This window comes from Barbus barbus, assembly GCF_936440315.1.
Source record: "Barbus barbus genome assembly, chromosome: 47".
In the NCBI taxonomy this organism is placed as follows: domain Eukaryota; kingdom Metazoa; phylum Chordata; class Actinopteri; order Cypriniformes; family Cyprinidae; genus Barbus; species Barbus barbus.
In genome coordinates this window covers 24460484-24476738 of record NC_136725.1, presented here as the reverse complement: position 1 = coordinate 24476738, position 16255 = coordinate 24460484, and the positions used below count along the sequence as shown (strand labels likewise).

General features: G+C 36.9%; 1 protein-coding gene across 2 annotated transcripts in view; it reads left to right on the top strand.

Annotated features, from left to right (window-relative positions):
- The window catches only part of LOC306865360 (nuclear pore complex protein Nup155-like), a 39589-nt gene that overhangs the window by 13322 nt on the left and 10012 nt on the right, over nucleotides 1-16255 (top strand). Inside the window, exons 15-25 of one of the 2 annotated variants that reach the window (XM_079409918.1) lie at nucleotides 330-415; nucleotides 546-608; nucleotides 2039-2189; nucleotides 7389-7455; nucleotides 10452-10567; nucleotides 11149-11252; nucleotides 11328-11461; nucleotides 12602-12793; nucleotides 13973-14111; nucleotides 15099-15234; nucleotides 15317-15470. In XM_079409918.1, the coding sequence (XP_079266044.1) occupies nucleotides 330-415; nucleotides 546-608; nucleotides 2039-2189; nucleotides 7389-7455; nucleotides 10452-10567; nucleotides 11149-11252; nucleotides 11328-11461; nucleotides 12602-12793; nucleotides 13973-14111; nucleotides 15099-15234; nucleotides 15317-15470 (1342 nt within the window). The remainder of the gene's footprint in view (nucleotides 1-329; nucleotides 416-545; nucleotides 609-2038; nucleotides 2190-7388; nucleotides 7456-10451; nucleotides 10568-11148; nucleotides 11253-11327; nucleotides 11462-12601; nucleotides 12794-13972; nucleotides 14112-15098; nucleotides 15235-15316; nucleotides 15471-16255) is intronic. The other variant, XM_079409919.1, reaches the window with a different exon arrangement.

The window sequence follows — 16255 nt, the reverse complement described above, 5'->3', positions numbered from 1 at the left end:
TTATTTAAACCTTTTTATGTCGCTATTTTATGTGATTTGTGAATGTAATAAAAAATGGGAAAATGTCACTTATACACACCGTGACTTTTTAGTCTTTGTTTATTTATTTTTTTTAATTTGTGCAATTTCGATCCAGTGCAAGATATTTTTATACACTGAATGGCTAAATAAAATGTGCCTTAAACCTCTGCAATATTCATTTCACAAATCATGATGTTTCTTTTATATGGCAACAAACTCATCATGAATATATTGTGAGTATTTGATATGTTGCGCAGCCTTATGTCTGCAGTTTTTCTGTTATTAATATAGAAGGTGTTTTTCTGCAGGTATGGTGGAGAGGCTCAGATGCGTTTCCGATCTGCCCTTTCTGCCCCCAGTAACCTCGGCCCGCTCTTCAGCTCTCCTGTACCTGGTGAATAACATCTCAACCCGCCGCACTGGTCATGTTTTAACCTTTAACCATGTCGAATCACTTACTAGTAGCTGGTTGTTCATGTGTCAGTGTGGACTAATGTCTAATCTGTAGTCTGCTGTGATTGTAGGATCCCCAGTGTCTGTCGGCAGCCCCCTACCAAACCCCAGTTTTCTTGCCACACCTGCGCCAGGTATAAAACACCCCCAGACCAGCGGCCGCTTCACTAATCTGTGTCTACTAGTATAGTCGATCTTAAAGTAATAGTCCAGCCAAATCAGATTTGTAGAAATGTGTCTCTGCATCAGTGTGGATGCTCTGCAGTGTTTGGACTCTCATTCTGACGGCACCCATTCACTGCAGAGCATCCATTGATGAGACACATTTCTCCAAACCTGATGAAGAAACAAACTCCTCTACATCTTGGATGGCCTGAGGAGTGAGTAAATGTTCAGCAAATGTTCATTTTTGAGTGAGCTAGTCATTGCCATCTTTCTAAACAAGTAATTAAATGTCTGTATTTTCGGGGTGTTTAATCGATGCGTCGCGACACGGATGATTCTGAATCAATGCAGTAATAGACCATAATCGATTATAGCCTACTGACGTCACGCTTGGATTAGCGAGTTTGGAAAAATGCACCCACTATTTTTAAATCGGAGATCTGGGCACATTTTGGAAAAACAAGCTTAGTGCAGGAAAAAAAAACATGTTCAGAATTGATTCTGAGCTGTGAGCTGAGCAGTGTTTCACTTTAGATATTGTTTCATCTGTTGTTTGGAGTACAGTACGTATTAGATGTTCCTGTACTGACAGACTTTAACAGATCTGTGTGTTTGTTTGTCCTGAAGCTCGATCGCGGCTGCATGCGGTTAAATGCACTGCATCGCTGAATACTTTTATGATATGAGATTGATGTAAACAGTTATGTTTTCATCTGATATGTGGAAACAGATCTGTGCATTAGTGTGAATGAACCCTATTAAAGCCGTCACTGTCTATGATCTCATCAGTAATAATCAAACAGCAATAATGCGGAGGAAAAATGATAAACCCATGATTATGATTGTCTGTAAACTTTCAGATTATTAAAGTACTCTCAGATACTGAAAGTGCTTTTTGTTTATCAAAAAGTTAATTTTTTCCCCTTTATTACTTTATATTTATATATATTTATTACTTTATTTGAAGCTATATTTATTTGGTAAAATTCTTAACAACTGTTTTGATTTATTATTAATTTAATTATTTAAAAAAGTAGCCAGCTTATGTAATTTAATTAAAATGCCCAAAATAAATTTGAAATAATTGTGATGCATCGTGATATCGAGTCGAATTATTGATGTGATAATCGTAATCGAATCGTGAAGCCAGTGACAATTCACACCCCTAATGTATTTCAGGCCCAAAATGCATCTTTTGTTCTCTTTTTCATGTTATTTTGCATGTTGTTCTAAATATAGGATATAATTTTTTTAATAATAATCCGATCAGATCCTGATGGCTTCGTCCCGTCTTATTTCATGCTTGAATATTGAAAGTGAATGTTGCACAAGTGTGGTTTCATGAATGTGTTTTTGCTGTTGTGTGTAAATATATGGTTGTCTCATCTCGACTCATTAGGTATATTCCCGCCGACTGTGTCCACACCTTACTTCCCAGCTACTCCCATGATCCCGAGCGGCGCGGCCGTCACAGCTGTGTCGTCTGGACCCGAGGTCATCTTCTCTGGAAAACACAACGGCATCAGTATCTACTTCATGCGTATACTGGGGTCAGTCAGCGTTACGCTGAAATACAGACGCTTCTGGTTTTATGAACACGTGTAACTAGGGCTGCAAAACAGTTCATCGTGATTAATCGATTCAAAATAAAAGTTAAGGCTTACAAACTATGTGTGACCCTGGAGCACAAAACCAGTCTTAAGGATCAATTTTTGCGCAATTGAGATGTATACATCATCTGAAGCTGAATAAATAATCTCTCCATTGATGTATGGTTTGTTATGATTGGACAATATTTGTCTGAGATACAACTATTAGAAAATCTGGAATCTGAGGGAGCAAAAAAATCTAAATATTGAGAAAATCTCCTTTAAAGTTGTTCAAATGAAATCCTTAGCAATGCATATTACTAATCAGAAATGAAGTTTTGATATATTTACAGTAGGAAATTTACTAAATATCTTCATGGAACATGATCTTAATATCCTAATGATTTTTGTCATAAAAGAGAAATGTATAATTTTGATCCATACAATGTATTGTTGGCTATTTCTGCAGATATAGAATCAGAATCAGAAAGAGCTTTATTGCCAAGTGTGTTTGCACACACAAGGAATTTGTCTTGGTGTTAGGAGCTTCCAGTACAGAAAGTACAAACATAGTGCAGACAACATATAATTAAGGTGATAAAGAACACTAATGAAGAGAATATACAATAATTAAGAATAACAATAGTAATAAAAATAAAAATATACAGAAAAGAGACATGACCATAGACAGAACTGTGAATGTGCATGTGTCCTATGTACAGATGAAGGTTTGATGAGTTATTTACAGATGTACAGTACCGGGGTGTGTTATGTGTTGTTCAGGTGGGATACGGCCTGGGGGGAAAAACTGTTCTTGTGTCTGGCTGTTCTGGTGCTCAGTGATCTGTAGCGCCGGCCAGAGGGCAACAGTACAAAGAGAGAGTGAGCTGGGTGTGAGGGGTCCAGAGTGACTTTCTTAGCCCTTTTCCTCACTCTGGAGGTGTAAAGTTCTTGGAGGCTGGGCAGAGGGGCACCGATAATTCTCTCAGCAGTCCTAACTGTCCGTTGTAGTCTTCTGATGTCTGTTTTGGTAGCTGAACCAAACCAAACAGTTATAGAAGAACATAGGACAGACTCGATGATTGCAGAGTAGAACTGTTTCAGCAGCTCCTGAGGCAGGTTGAACTTCCTTAGCTGGCGGAGGAAATACAGCCTCTGCTGGGCCTTTTTCGCAATAGAGTCAATGTGATTGTCCCACTTCAGGTCCTGGGAGATGGTGGTGCCCAGGAATCTGAATGACTCTACTGAAGTCACAGTGCTGTTCATGATGGTGAGTGGGGGGAGAGCAGGGGGGTTTCTCCTGAAGTCCACTATCATCTCCACAGTTTTGAGCGTGTTCAGCTCCAGGTTGTTAAGACTGCACCAGACAGCCAGCTGCTCAACTTCCTGTCTGTAAGCAGACTCGTCACCGTCCTTGATGAGGCCTATGACTGTAGTGTTGTCCGCAAACTTCAGGAGCTTGACAGAGGGGTCCTTTGATGTGCAGTCATTCGTGTAGAGAGAGAAGAGCAGTGGGGAGAGAACGCAACCCTGAGGGGCGCCAGTGCTGATGGTGAGAGTCCTGGATGTGAGTTTGCCCAGCCTCACTAGCTGCTGCCTGTCTGTCAGGAAGCTGGTGATCCACTGACAGATGGAGGAGGGCACAGAGAGCTGTCTCAGTTTGTCTGAGAGAAGGTCAGGTATGATGGTATTGAAGGCCGAGCTGAAGTCCACAAATAAGATCCTTGCATAATTCCCAGGTTTGTCGAGGTGTTGCAGGATGTAATGCAGTCCCATATTGACAGCGTCATCCACAGACCTGTTTGCTCTATAGGCAAACTGAAGAGGATCCAGCAAGGGTCTAGTGATGTCCTTCAGGTAGGCCAGGACCAGTCTCTCAAGTGACTTCATGACCACAGACGTGAGTGCGACAGGTCTGTAGTCATTAAGTCCAGTGATTTTGGGCTTTTTGGGGACGGGAATGATGGTGGAGCGTTTGAAGCAGCAGGGAACTTCAAACAGCTCCAGAGATCTGTTGAAGATTTGTGTAAAGATGGGGGCCAATTGGTCAGCACAGACTTTTAGACAGGCAGGTGAAATACCGTCTGGTCCTGAAGCTTTCCTAGATTTCTGTTTTCTGAAGACCCGGTTCACATCCTCTACACAGACTTTAAACGCAGGTAGAATGGTGGGGGAGGGAGTAAGGGGGGCTGCAGGGGGGGAAGGTGAATGTGTGAAGTGCAGATCAGAGCGGGTGCTGGGTGTCAGTCTGGCCTTTTCAAATCTGCAGTAAAACACATTGAGATCGTCAGCCAGTTGTTGATTCTCCACAGACTGTGGGGGTGGTGTCTTGTACATGGTGATGTTCCTCAGACCAGTCCATACCGACGCCGGATCGTTGGCTGAAAGTTCTTTTTTCAACTTCTCAGAGTAGTTCTTTTTAGCCACTCTGATCTCCTTTGTTAGTCTGTTCCTGGCCTGGTTATACAAGATTTTATCCCCACTTCTGTAAGCGTCCTCTTTGGCCTGACGAAGCTGTTTGAGTTTCCCAGTAAACCACGGTTTATCATTATTGAATGATAAGAATGTTCTGGTGGGGATGCATATATCCTCACAGAAACTGATATATGATGTTACAGTCTCTGCGAGTTCATCCAGATCGGTGGCAGCGGCTTCAAAAACAGTCCAATCAGTGAGGTCAAAACAAGCTTTTAAATCTTGCTCTGCTTCATTAGTCCATCTCTTAACAGTTCTTAATACAGGCTTAGAAGATCTGAGTTTTTGCCTATAGGTCGGTATGAGATGAACCAAACAGTGATCAGAGAGCCCCAGAGCTGCCCGTGGGACAGAGTGATATGCATCTTTAATTATTGTGTAACAATGATCCAATATATTACTGTCTCTGGTGGGACATGTAACGTGCTGTCTGTATTTTGGCAGTTCGCGGGAGAGATTTGCTTTATTAAAATCTCCAAGAATGATTAAAAAAGAGTCCGGGTACCTTTGCTCTGTTTCAGATATTTGTTCGGCCAGCTGTTGCATCGCGGTGCTCACGCACGCGTCCGGAGGCACGTACACATTCACGAGAATGAAGGAGGAAAACTCTCGGGGCGACTAGAACGGTTTACAGTTTATGAAGAAGGCCTCCAAATTAGGAGAACACATCTTCTTCAGAGTTGTTACATCTGAACACCAACCTTCATTTATGTAGAAACATAGTCCACCACCTCTCGTTTTCCCCGTTAGCTCCGTGATGCGGTCTGATCTGAACAGCTGATATCCCGGCAAATGAAGCATGTTATCCGGGATGTTTTCACTCAGCCAGGTTTCAGTGAAGCACAATGCAGCAGAGTTTGAAAAGTCCTTATTTGTGTGGGTGAGGAGAAGTAGTTCATCCATTTTGTTAGGAAGGGATCGGAGATTCGCTAGATGAATGCTTGGGAGCGCAGTTCGGAAGCCGCGTTCGCGGAGTTTAACCAGCGCGCCGGCGCGCTTCCCTCTTTTCCGTCTGAGCGCGCGTTTGACTAGGACCGCTGCCCCTCCGACCAAAACATCCAACAAAGCGTCTGAATAATCAAAAACCGGAAAAAAATTGTCCGGTGTGTGTTGCCTTATGTCCAGTAGTTCGTCTCTGGTAAAACTGACAGTAGGAGAATGACTAAACACAGAACAAACAAACAAAAACAACAAAAGTACGGGAGCGTTCCACACCACAGCAGCCATACTCGGCGCCATCTTGAGTAGTACAGTAGTATACCTGTGTTACTGATGACTGCTTTTGTGCTGCAGGGACACAGATGGGCGTGTACTGTATTATGTATATATAAAAACTAGGGCTGTCAAAATTAATGCATATCAGTGTGCAGCTTCAGAGACTTTTTAAAAAAAGCGCCTAGCAACAATTTATAAAACGGATAGTTCCGGTCCTTGATTCTGATTGGTTGAGCCACGTTTGAAGCTGTTATAAATTACAAAGTAACACGCACCTTTGTTTACATCTGTGTGTTGCTCGGCAACCACTTTGTTGCAACCGTTTCTGAAGAACGACATTGTTTGGCAGAAGAATAATGTTTTATTAATATCATTGCATTTTATTTGCTCTGTTTTATTTTGTGAAACCTTGCTGCATATATGGAATAACCGTTTTATAAAAGCAATAAGCCCCGTGAAGCCGTGGTTTACAGTGAATTTATAACAGCTAAGGGGCGTTGTTAGGCAACGCGAAGCAGATTATTGCTTTAACAACACATAATTGGACAAACCTTATTTAGTTTGAGACGAGCGTGAGGTTGTGCGTCTGCTCTGTTCAGCGAGCGGCGGAGAGGAGCAGTGCTTGTTAAACAGATATTATGTTGCTTCTCTAATGTTACATGCAAGTATAGCTGAAATCACAGCACAGCTGTTGTCTTTATCTTATGTGTATTTGATTTCATCAGATGACGGCTCGATTATAAATCAAGATTTTTGTGCAGATTAACATCTTGGAAGTGAGAGCTGGTTATGTATCCTAGTCTTAATGGGTCGCGTTTCAGTCACTTTCATATTAATCCCGTTGTCTGACAACAGAAACAGTAAAATATATCAATGAAAACTGATTTAGCTGCATCAAAAATACAGTATGTGGGCACAGAGAGGCAAACAAATCTAATAATAAATGATAAATGTACATTTTTGCATGTTCAGAAGAAGAGCTGCCCTGTTGTGCAAATAATATAAACCGGTTTGTGTCAGTATCGCTCCGTGCAAAGAAAGAGAAGTAATGGGATCCTGGTATTTATTTTTTTCATGCGTCTAATAAACATGAGCAAGTTCTTTGAAAAACATCTATGACCTTTGAAACATGTCTAGTCTTCATGCTCCATGTTGAGTATGGTTTCACTAATAATAAACATACATTTGCATAAAGCATCCGTATTTGTCCATGCACATGTTGATTAAAGTATTAAACACATTTGAAAAGTATTAATTTAAGGTACATTTAGAACAAATAAAAATGTGTTTGTGTGTTTGTATTTATATATACATAATAAATATACACAGTAAGCACAATATGTATTATGTAAACAAACTTTTTTTTTTTTTATGGATTAATTGTTTTGCAGCCCTGCTTGTAACAGTTGGATGAAGGTTTATTTGACTGATTCTTGGCACTTATTTTTTAATGTTGATGCTTTGAAACAGGAGCATCTGGGATGGGAGTCTTTCGATGGAGACCACTATAACCAATGGGAGTCAGACTGTGACTTTTGTGAGTAATGCCAGATTTTTATGAAAATGATTTGTGCGTTATTTATTTTTTTGTTTATTGTGAGTAATGACCGATTTTGGGGCATTTTGACAAAATGCTGCTTTTTGTTTTCATCTATTTATTTAGTTTATTGTTTATTATTATTATTATTTTTTACAATAATGCCTTTATTTTATTTTGTTTATTTTTAGTAAGCACAGATTTTGAAGCATTTAAAGAAATAAAAATATATATATTTTTTTTTTGTGAGCAATTATAGATCTTGGAGCATTTTACAGTAATGCATTATTTAGACTATTTGTTTGTTTTTAGTAATGTTTTTTTTTTTGTTTTGTTTTTTTTAGGGATGCACGATAAGAAAAATTTACCGATAACCAATAATTAAGTCCTTCTCATGGCCGATACCGATAACCAATATATTATAATTTTCATATAATGTGCAGTTTGTGCACCCAGGAGAATACAAAATCTAAGATGCACTGATGAAACTGATATTTTAGTAGCTCTGGTCTGACTGTAATAGCAAACATCAGTCCTGACTCTTCAAATGTTCTTATTTTTTGTGTAAGGCTCCACAATACTTAGTAACAGATATGGTTTAACAGAATTATGACAGAACTATGGCTTATCTGCAATTAACAACTCATTAACAACTAATTTATAGGGGTGTAAGAGAATATCGATACACGTGAGTAACGTGATATTTTGTTTGGCGATACTGTATCGATTCTCCAAAACGGAATATCGATATTAAAAAAATAAAAATCATACAAGATTAATGGCAGTTGTTTTGTTTTGAGTTCATATCCCGACCGCTAGTCTTCATCTCTGAACTTAAACCGTGACAGGAAATACTAGCATCAGGGCACTCCACTAATGTTAGCGTTAATATAGTTCGCTGCCAGTAATGGAGGATGATAGAATTGTTCCAGTTCTCGTTTCGATGTACAAAGCTGAAGTGTGGCACCATTTGGGCTTTTGTGGTAATGTCCGCCCCCGGTATCGGGGCGCGAGCGTAACCTCGGTTCTGCCGCTTGCCGCGTCCCGTGTTGAAGAGTCTTTGCGCGGGGTGCGGCGGGCGGTAGAGTCGCGTGCGGCTGCAGCTTTCTCTCGTGTCGGGGGTGTTTTGTGCAGGTGGGGCGGTGCTTCGTCGCGGTCTCGGCGATTCCACGCGGAACATACATACAAACTGAAAAACCTGTGAAATCCAAGTTGAAACGTTGTGAGAATGTTTAACATCTGTATTTATTTGATTGTTTTACAATTGTTTAGTTTTCTTTAGGAAGTTTAGTATTTTTCATTGATATTAAGCAGATGTCATTTTTTGTTCAGATCAAATGTTATGACATTGCATGTCACAATTGTCAACTTAAACTTTAAAGTAGAGTCTATAAATTTATCTTTTTATAAAATACATTTTATTTACTTGAATATTTCCCCCTTTACTCGTACGGCACAACAAGTGCTTCAATAATGTTGAATGTTACAGGGACTGATTATTGCAAATACAGATCCCAGTGTGTTCTGCAGTGTGTTCTGGTTAAACTATTTTTATTTATTTATTTTTTGCTAAGGTTTGCATATGGTGGTGTTCTTAATGACAGCTTTCCTAAAAAATATATATCCTATTCCTAAAATAAGAAATATCCCAATATATCGCCTTGCTTACAGTATCGCAATATATCCTATCGCAACCCCTGTATCGTGATGCGTATCGTATCGCCAGATTCTTGCCAATACACAGCCCTACAAATTTATATTCAAGTATTTCATGCATAAAGAAATGCATCTATTCAACCTTTTTAGTGCACGAGGATGAGGAAGTTATATAGACTTTAAGCAACCGCTACGAATGGAACAGTTACGTTGACCAGAAGTAAGCGGTTACACCACCATAGCCGAGAACATAAGAATTAAATGGTATACAACATAAAACCCAACATTTAACTACATAAGATGTCACGTTGTAACGACTGCAGCAAAGCAGCTGTTCTCCCGTAGCAGACGGTCACAGTAGAACGCCACGAAGTAGCAGATGAAGTCGCGAACACGCAGTATGACGTTAGAATACCGCTGCCGTTCCAACAGTGGAGGCTGCTTAAAGTCTTAATACAGCTTCGCTGCGATGACAACCTTTCAAGTGAGAGATAAGATTTCTTTTTTTTTTTTTTGCCTTTTTTCCTCGGAATCCTTGCTGAACATGCGTTGAAATAGCAATGGCATTGTCCTCCTCTGCCACTGAGAATAACTTCCAGACCGGCGAAGACATGTCCACAAATGATGACGTAATGAGCGGGACACAGGCTGAGAGTCACTGCAGTTTAAAGCTGCAATCACTTGCACTCGGAAAGAAGATGAATCTCAGATAAATCAGACTGATTGATTGATTTACCAGCAAGCGTACTTTATCGGATTTCCTTTATTTATCGGAGCAATAAAAATGACGTCATTTTCACCCATATCGGTCGATAATTGATCTGTCCGATAAATACTGTGCATCTCTAATTTGTTTTCTTTAACAAAAATGTTGTAAGCATTATTATTATTATTATTATTATTATTATTATTATTAGTTTTTATATTTATTTATTTTTTGAGTAATAACAGATTTTTGCAGCAATTTTACATTTTTGCTCTGCTTGTGTTCCAGGGTTTTTGTGCCTTATTATAATTGTTTTTTTGTTTTGTTTTTTTGTCAAGCTTATATTTTATTTAGCTTTATTTGATGTTTTTTTTTAGCCAGTCATAAAAGCTGTCAGAAAGATTTTTCCTTTTAGTTGATTTTTATTTAATTTGACTATTTTTCATATCTAATTTTTTTATTTTTATTTATATTTACCTTTTTTAGTTGATGTTTATTTTTCACTTATTGCTTTACTTTTTAGCCAATCAGAGAGAGACTTCTGGCAGTCAAAGATTTGGTTTATTCGCAGCATGCCTGAAATCACTTCCAGCACGGTTCTGTGTATTTCCCTGATGATGTTCTTCGGTTTTAGTTGGAGAGTACGGCCAGTTCCTCTGATCTGGAGGTCATCCTGATGGAGCTTCAGGGTTTGAGGGAATTCCTGGACAAAAACTCCCAGTTCAGTCCAGCTTCTCTGGGTGTGGGCAAGTAGGTGCCCTTTAGATCCTCTCCTGGTCATCTTGTAGTAATACACGCTGGGTTTTCTTCAGTTTCAGCTCAACAGCAGATCTATTATCCATTTAAATAAATCAAACATTGTTATTTCTTTAGTTTGTATTTTGTATTTATTTTATTATTTAGCTTATTTTATTTTTAACTTATTTATTAATTTATTTAGAATTTAATTAAAAAAATGTTTATTAATTTACTTTATATTTTTACGATTTATACATTTATGTAGCATTTGATTTGTTTCATTTACTAATTTTCAGTTATGTAGTTATTAACTTAACTTAGTATTTAGTTATTTATTTTTTAATAAAAAATGTAAAATAAAATATTTGTATTCTATAAAATTATAATTTTTTTAATTAGTTTAGTTATTCATTTTTTATATTTAGTGAAATTTATTATTTATTTAAAAACTAAAAATATTGAAATACTTTATTATTGATCTTCATTCCATTTTTCTTTTTTGGTTCCTTAATTTTATGAACAATTGTTTTATTACTTCAAAAGAAAATAGGTAACATAACTATACTTTACTATAACTCCCTTGATCTGCTCAGCTTCAGCTCGCCAGCAAACCTACAGCAAAGGCTTCTGGGATTCATGCGGCCCGATGGATCCGGCTCTCAGCAAGTGCAGCAGGAGCTCCAGAGGAAGTACCACAGTGAGTTTCTCTGTGTTTGTGAGTCTGTGTATCTGTGAGCGTTCATGTCTTCATCTTCTCCTGTTTGTTCCTCAGCGGAGGCTCAAGTGTACGAGAAAGCGTCTCTTCAGGCCATGCAGCAGTTGGTTCATCGCTCCTATCAGACGCTGGCGCTCTGGAAACTCCTGTGTGACCATCAGTTTAGCCTCATCATCTCAGAGATGCCCAAAGTACGACCCATCGCTCTGTTACCCGTCGTGCTTTCTCAAATATGAACAGTAGGGATGTAACGATATTATCTGTATCACGATAGCGCGATAGCAAAACTGTCTGGATATTATCGTGGTCACATGACGATATGAAACGACAAGTCTTTCAAGCAAAGGGTGTAGTTTTTAAAATATTTAAACTTCTCATTCTAAAAGGTGTTTAAAGTGGTGTTTTGGGTCATTATCTGTCAAACGAACTCGAAGCGAAAGCACAATATAGTCTCTTCTTCAAGTGTGTCTGAGTGTTTTAAAGCGAAGCTGCACTTGGTTCAGACGATCAGCTGCTGATCCGGTGTTTTCTGCGTCTCAGAATGAATGAATGCAGTCACTGCTGGGAGTTTAGCACACGTTTGGGAACAAAGTTCTGCTTTATTTCAGCTGCAGATGATTACAGCGTTTCACTAGATTTGTAGTGAGACGGGTTTTTGTTTTCTCTGAAGCTGGAGTTCCTTCAAAATAAAAGCTTAAAGTACAGCATGAATTACTGACAGCGAGCGGTTTAAATGCAGTCCAAACTCACAATATCTCTCTAAGTGTAGAAATTAGGAAAGACGTTTTGGAATTTCCCTGCTGCAGTGTAAAGCAGAAATAATATATATATATATATATATATATATATATATATATATATATATATATATATATATATATATATATATATATATATATATATATATATATATATTTATTTATTTATTTTACAGGGCAATTGTTTTATATGGCTATTACTGTCATTATTTTAATTATTATTCTATTCTAATTTGTTTGTCTTCCTAAAACAGCAGTGTGGATGTAATTTAGACTCAGACAGTAGATCACAAATAAAAAGAGGGTTGAGTCTCCTTTAAAGTAAACTTTTTTTCTGACTTAAGTTTTCTTAGTTAAGAACACGGGCTGCAGCTCTTCATTTTGAACTCAAAGTGCATTAAATAGAATAATTGAACTTTAAAATGTATAAAATTCAGTAAAAATTTTTTAAATATCTCAATAAATATGTGACTTCTTATCGTGGGATTCTGATATCGTTACACCCCTAATGAACAGTCTATTCAGTCAGATTGTTGATGCCCAGAGATTGCTGTAATCTTGGTTCTCTGTCAGGAGTTTCAGGATCACATTAAGGCGGTGAGTTTTAAGGATGTGGTTGTTTCTGGACGGGAGCTGAGCGGCGCTCTCATCACGGCCCTCATTAACGTGTATATCAAAGACAGCGCGTCTGTAGACACCGTCAGCACTCACCTGAGAGACCTCTGCCCTCTGCTGTACAGCAGCGACGACAGCATCTGCTCCAAGGTACCTGTGCTCCACACAACACTCCCAGCAGCTGCAAAACCACTTTCACTTATTTCATTCACTTGCTCTTTCTATTCATTTATATACTGGTTTCAGTTTTAGCTTTTTACTTATTATTTTTAATTGTTTTTGCATTTGTTCATGTATTTATTGTCTTTATTTGGCTGATTTTTTATTTTAGTTTAGTTTTTAGTTCATTTTAGTTTTTAATTTATTACAATTTTAGTTTGTATTTTTATTTATTTATCTCAGTTTAGTTTTTTTAGTTTTTATATTTCAGTATATTTAGTTCTGTTTCATTTATTTAATTTATTTGTTTTAGCTTTTTATTTTTAAATTTACATTTATTTAGTGACACTTATTTTTATTAGAAAAAATACTGGTCCTGTTTTTATTATGATTATTATTATTTAGCTCAGTTATTTACTTTTATTTTTCATTAATTTTGTTTGGTTTTTAATTTAGTTATTTTAGTTTTTAGTTATTCAGTTATTTTTATTGTTTTGTTTTTTACTAAAGTGTTTGTATTTATTTAATGTAGCTATTATTTATTGTTTTTATTTTTTTAATACTTAGTTTTTATATTTATTTATTTTAGTGTAGCTATTTTTTTATTGTCTTTATTTGGTGTATTTTATTTTAGTTATTTTTTATGTATTAATTTAGTTTTTAACTTTGGGTATTTTTATTTATTTAATTTTTTTAGCGTTTTTTGTATATTTAACGTAGCTATTTTTTGTAGCTTTTTAAACTTATTTTTTTATTTTACTACTGATTATTACATTTATTTGAAAAATAAAAGAAACTTTTTTTGGATTCCTTAACTATTCCATTCATTCTAACTTATTTTAATATGTCTTTATTTCCTGACACCTTCAGAATCGAGTATATACATTTACATTTATTCATGTAGCTGACGCTTTTATCCAAAGCGACTTACAATTGCTATGTATGTCAGAGGTCGCACGCCTCTGGAGCAACTAGGGGTTAAGTGTCTTGCTCAGGGACACATTGGTGTCTCACAGTGGATTCGAACCCGGGTCTCTCACACCAAAGGCATGTGTCTTATCCACTGCGCCATCACCACCCCATGAGTATATGAGTTATAGCTCATCTATATGAGTCCGTGTTTTATAAACCGGAAGCGGTTGAGGATCAGATCTCTTTCCCTCCTGACAGGCCAATGAGCTGCTGCAGGGCTCCAGACAGATCCAGAACAAGCTGGAGAAGGAGCGAACGCTGAAGGAGTCCGTGCGTCTCTATCAGCAGATCAGCCATCATACAGACCTGCCCCTCGTCTGCTCGCAGTACCGGCAAGGTGAGCGCAGACAGAGCTTTAAACGCGGAACAACTGAACCATTCACCGGCTTTTATTCTTATACAACCATCACTTATATATTTTGCACATTTCTTCCTCCTGATGCCATTTGCACTATTATGGTCATTGGCCAAATATAAACACATTTAGTCATTTAGCAGATGCTTTTATCCAAAGGGACTTACAAATGAGGACAATAGAAGCAATCAAACTCAACAAAAGAGCAAATGAGCTATAACAAGTCTCTTAGCTTAATGCAGTATACTAGTAAGTTTTTTTATTTTATTTTAAATGATATAATAAAAAGAAAAGATAAAATTGAAAAAAGAACAGAACAAGCTTTTTTGCTTTTTGTTAATTGTATAATAAATAAAAAGAAAACGAATAGGTAGAATACAAAAACAATAGAGAAGCTAGTGTTAGTTTTACATCTGTGACCCTGCAGCACAGAAGCAGTCATGAGTAACAGGTATATCTGCAGCAATAGACAACAATACATTATATGGATCAAAATTATACATTTCTCTTTTATGACAAAAATCATTAGGATATTAAGATCATGTTTCATGAAGATATTTAGTAAATTTTCTACCATAAATATATCAAAACTTCATTTTTGATTAGTAATATGCATTGCTAAGAACTTCATTTGAACAACTTTAAAGGAGATTTTCTCAATATTTAGATTTTTTTGCTCCCTCAGATTCCAGATTTTCTAATAGTTGTATCTCAGACAAATATTGTCCGATCATAACAAACCATACATCAATGTATTTCTAGTCATCTGCATTGAGCTGGTCTCTGTCCTTCTACCTCATAACTTGCACTATGTGTCATAAAGCTTACTGTATAAACATATGTATATTTATTTGCATGCTTTATTTGCACTTCTGGTTAGATGCTAGCTACATTTCATTGGCTTTGCACTTGTACTCTGTACAGTTAATGACAATCATGTTGAATCTCGTCTCATCTAATCGTGTCCAGTGCGTTTCTATGAGGGAGTGGTGGAGCTTTGTCTCACAGCCGCTGATAAAAAAGACCCTCAGAAACTGGGACTGCACTTCTACAGGAACGGAGAGCCGGAGGAGGACGCCAGCGGTCAGCAGGCCTTCCAGGAGCGGTCAGTTCACACTTAGACTTCTTTTACAGGATCCTGAGGTGCTCGTGTGGGATTTGCTGGTTTAAACCTTGTTTTCGTCCAGACTCTCCTGTTATAAATGCATCACGGACACCACGCAGGAGTTGGTGAACCAGAGCAAAGCGGCCCCTCAGTCTCCCAGCGTCCCCAAACAACCTGGACCCCCCGTCATGACCTCTGACCCCAACATGCTGAGCAATGAGGACGCTGCCGCTCATGTGAGTCACAAACCACCTGCTAGAGCCTCATATACTTCAGTTTGAACCTGTTAGATGCTCTTATTTATAGCGCTTCCTAAGGTTTGGAATTCACTTTTATTTTTATAATTTCAGTTTTTAGTTTTAGTAATGTGCTTGTCATATTTTTAATATTTCTAATTACCTTTTAATATTTTATTTTGATAGTTTCGTTAGTTATTTCCACTTTATTTCAGTTAGTTGCTAACTTTTCAGATTTTTACGTTCTTTTCGATTTTTCTTTTATACGTTTCTACTTATTTTGGTTTTTGTATTTGTTGTTGTTTATTTTAGTTTGTCTTTTTATTCAAATTAAATTTATTTAATTTTGGTTAGTTGCCAAGGCAACATTTCTAATGTTCGTTTAAGTTTTTCCCCTTGCATTTATATATATTTTTTGTTTTATTTTTACATTTTTATTTCTGTTGTATTCAATATTTCATTTTTTTTATTTCAGTTTCAGTCATTTTACTTGAAACTTGTGGTTTAAGTTGTGCATTGATTCATTTATTTTAGTGTTAGTCGTTTTAATACTTGAGCTTAATTATTATTATTTTGGTTGGTTTCCAAGGCAACATTTCTAATGTTTTTCCTGTAATATTTATATTTTCATGTTATTAATTTAATTTGAAGTAATGACTTCACAAAAAAAGTAAAAGAGTGTGTGTGTATATATATATATATATATATATATATATATATATATATATATATATATATATATATATATATATATATATATATATATATATATATATAATTTATTT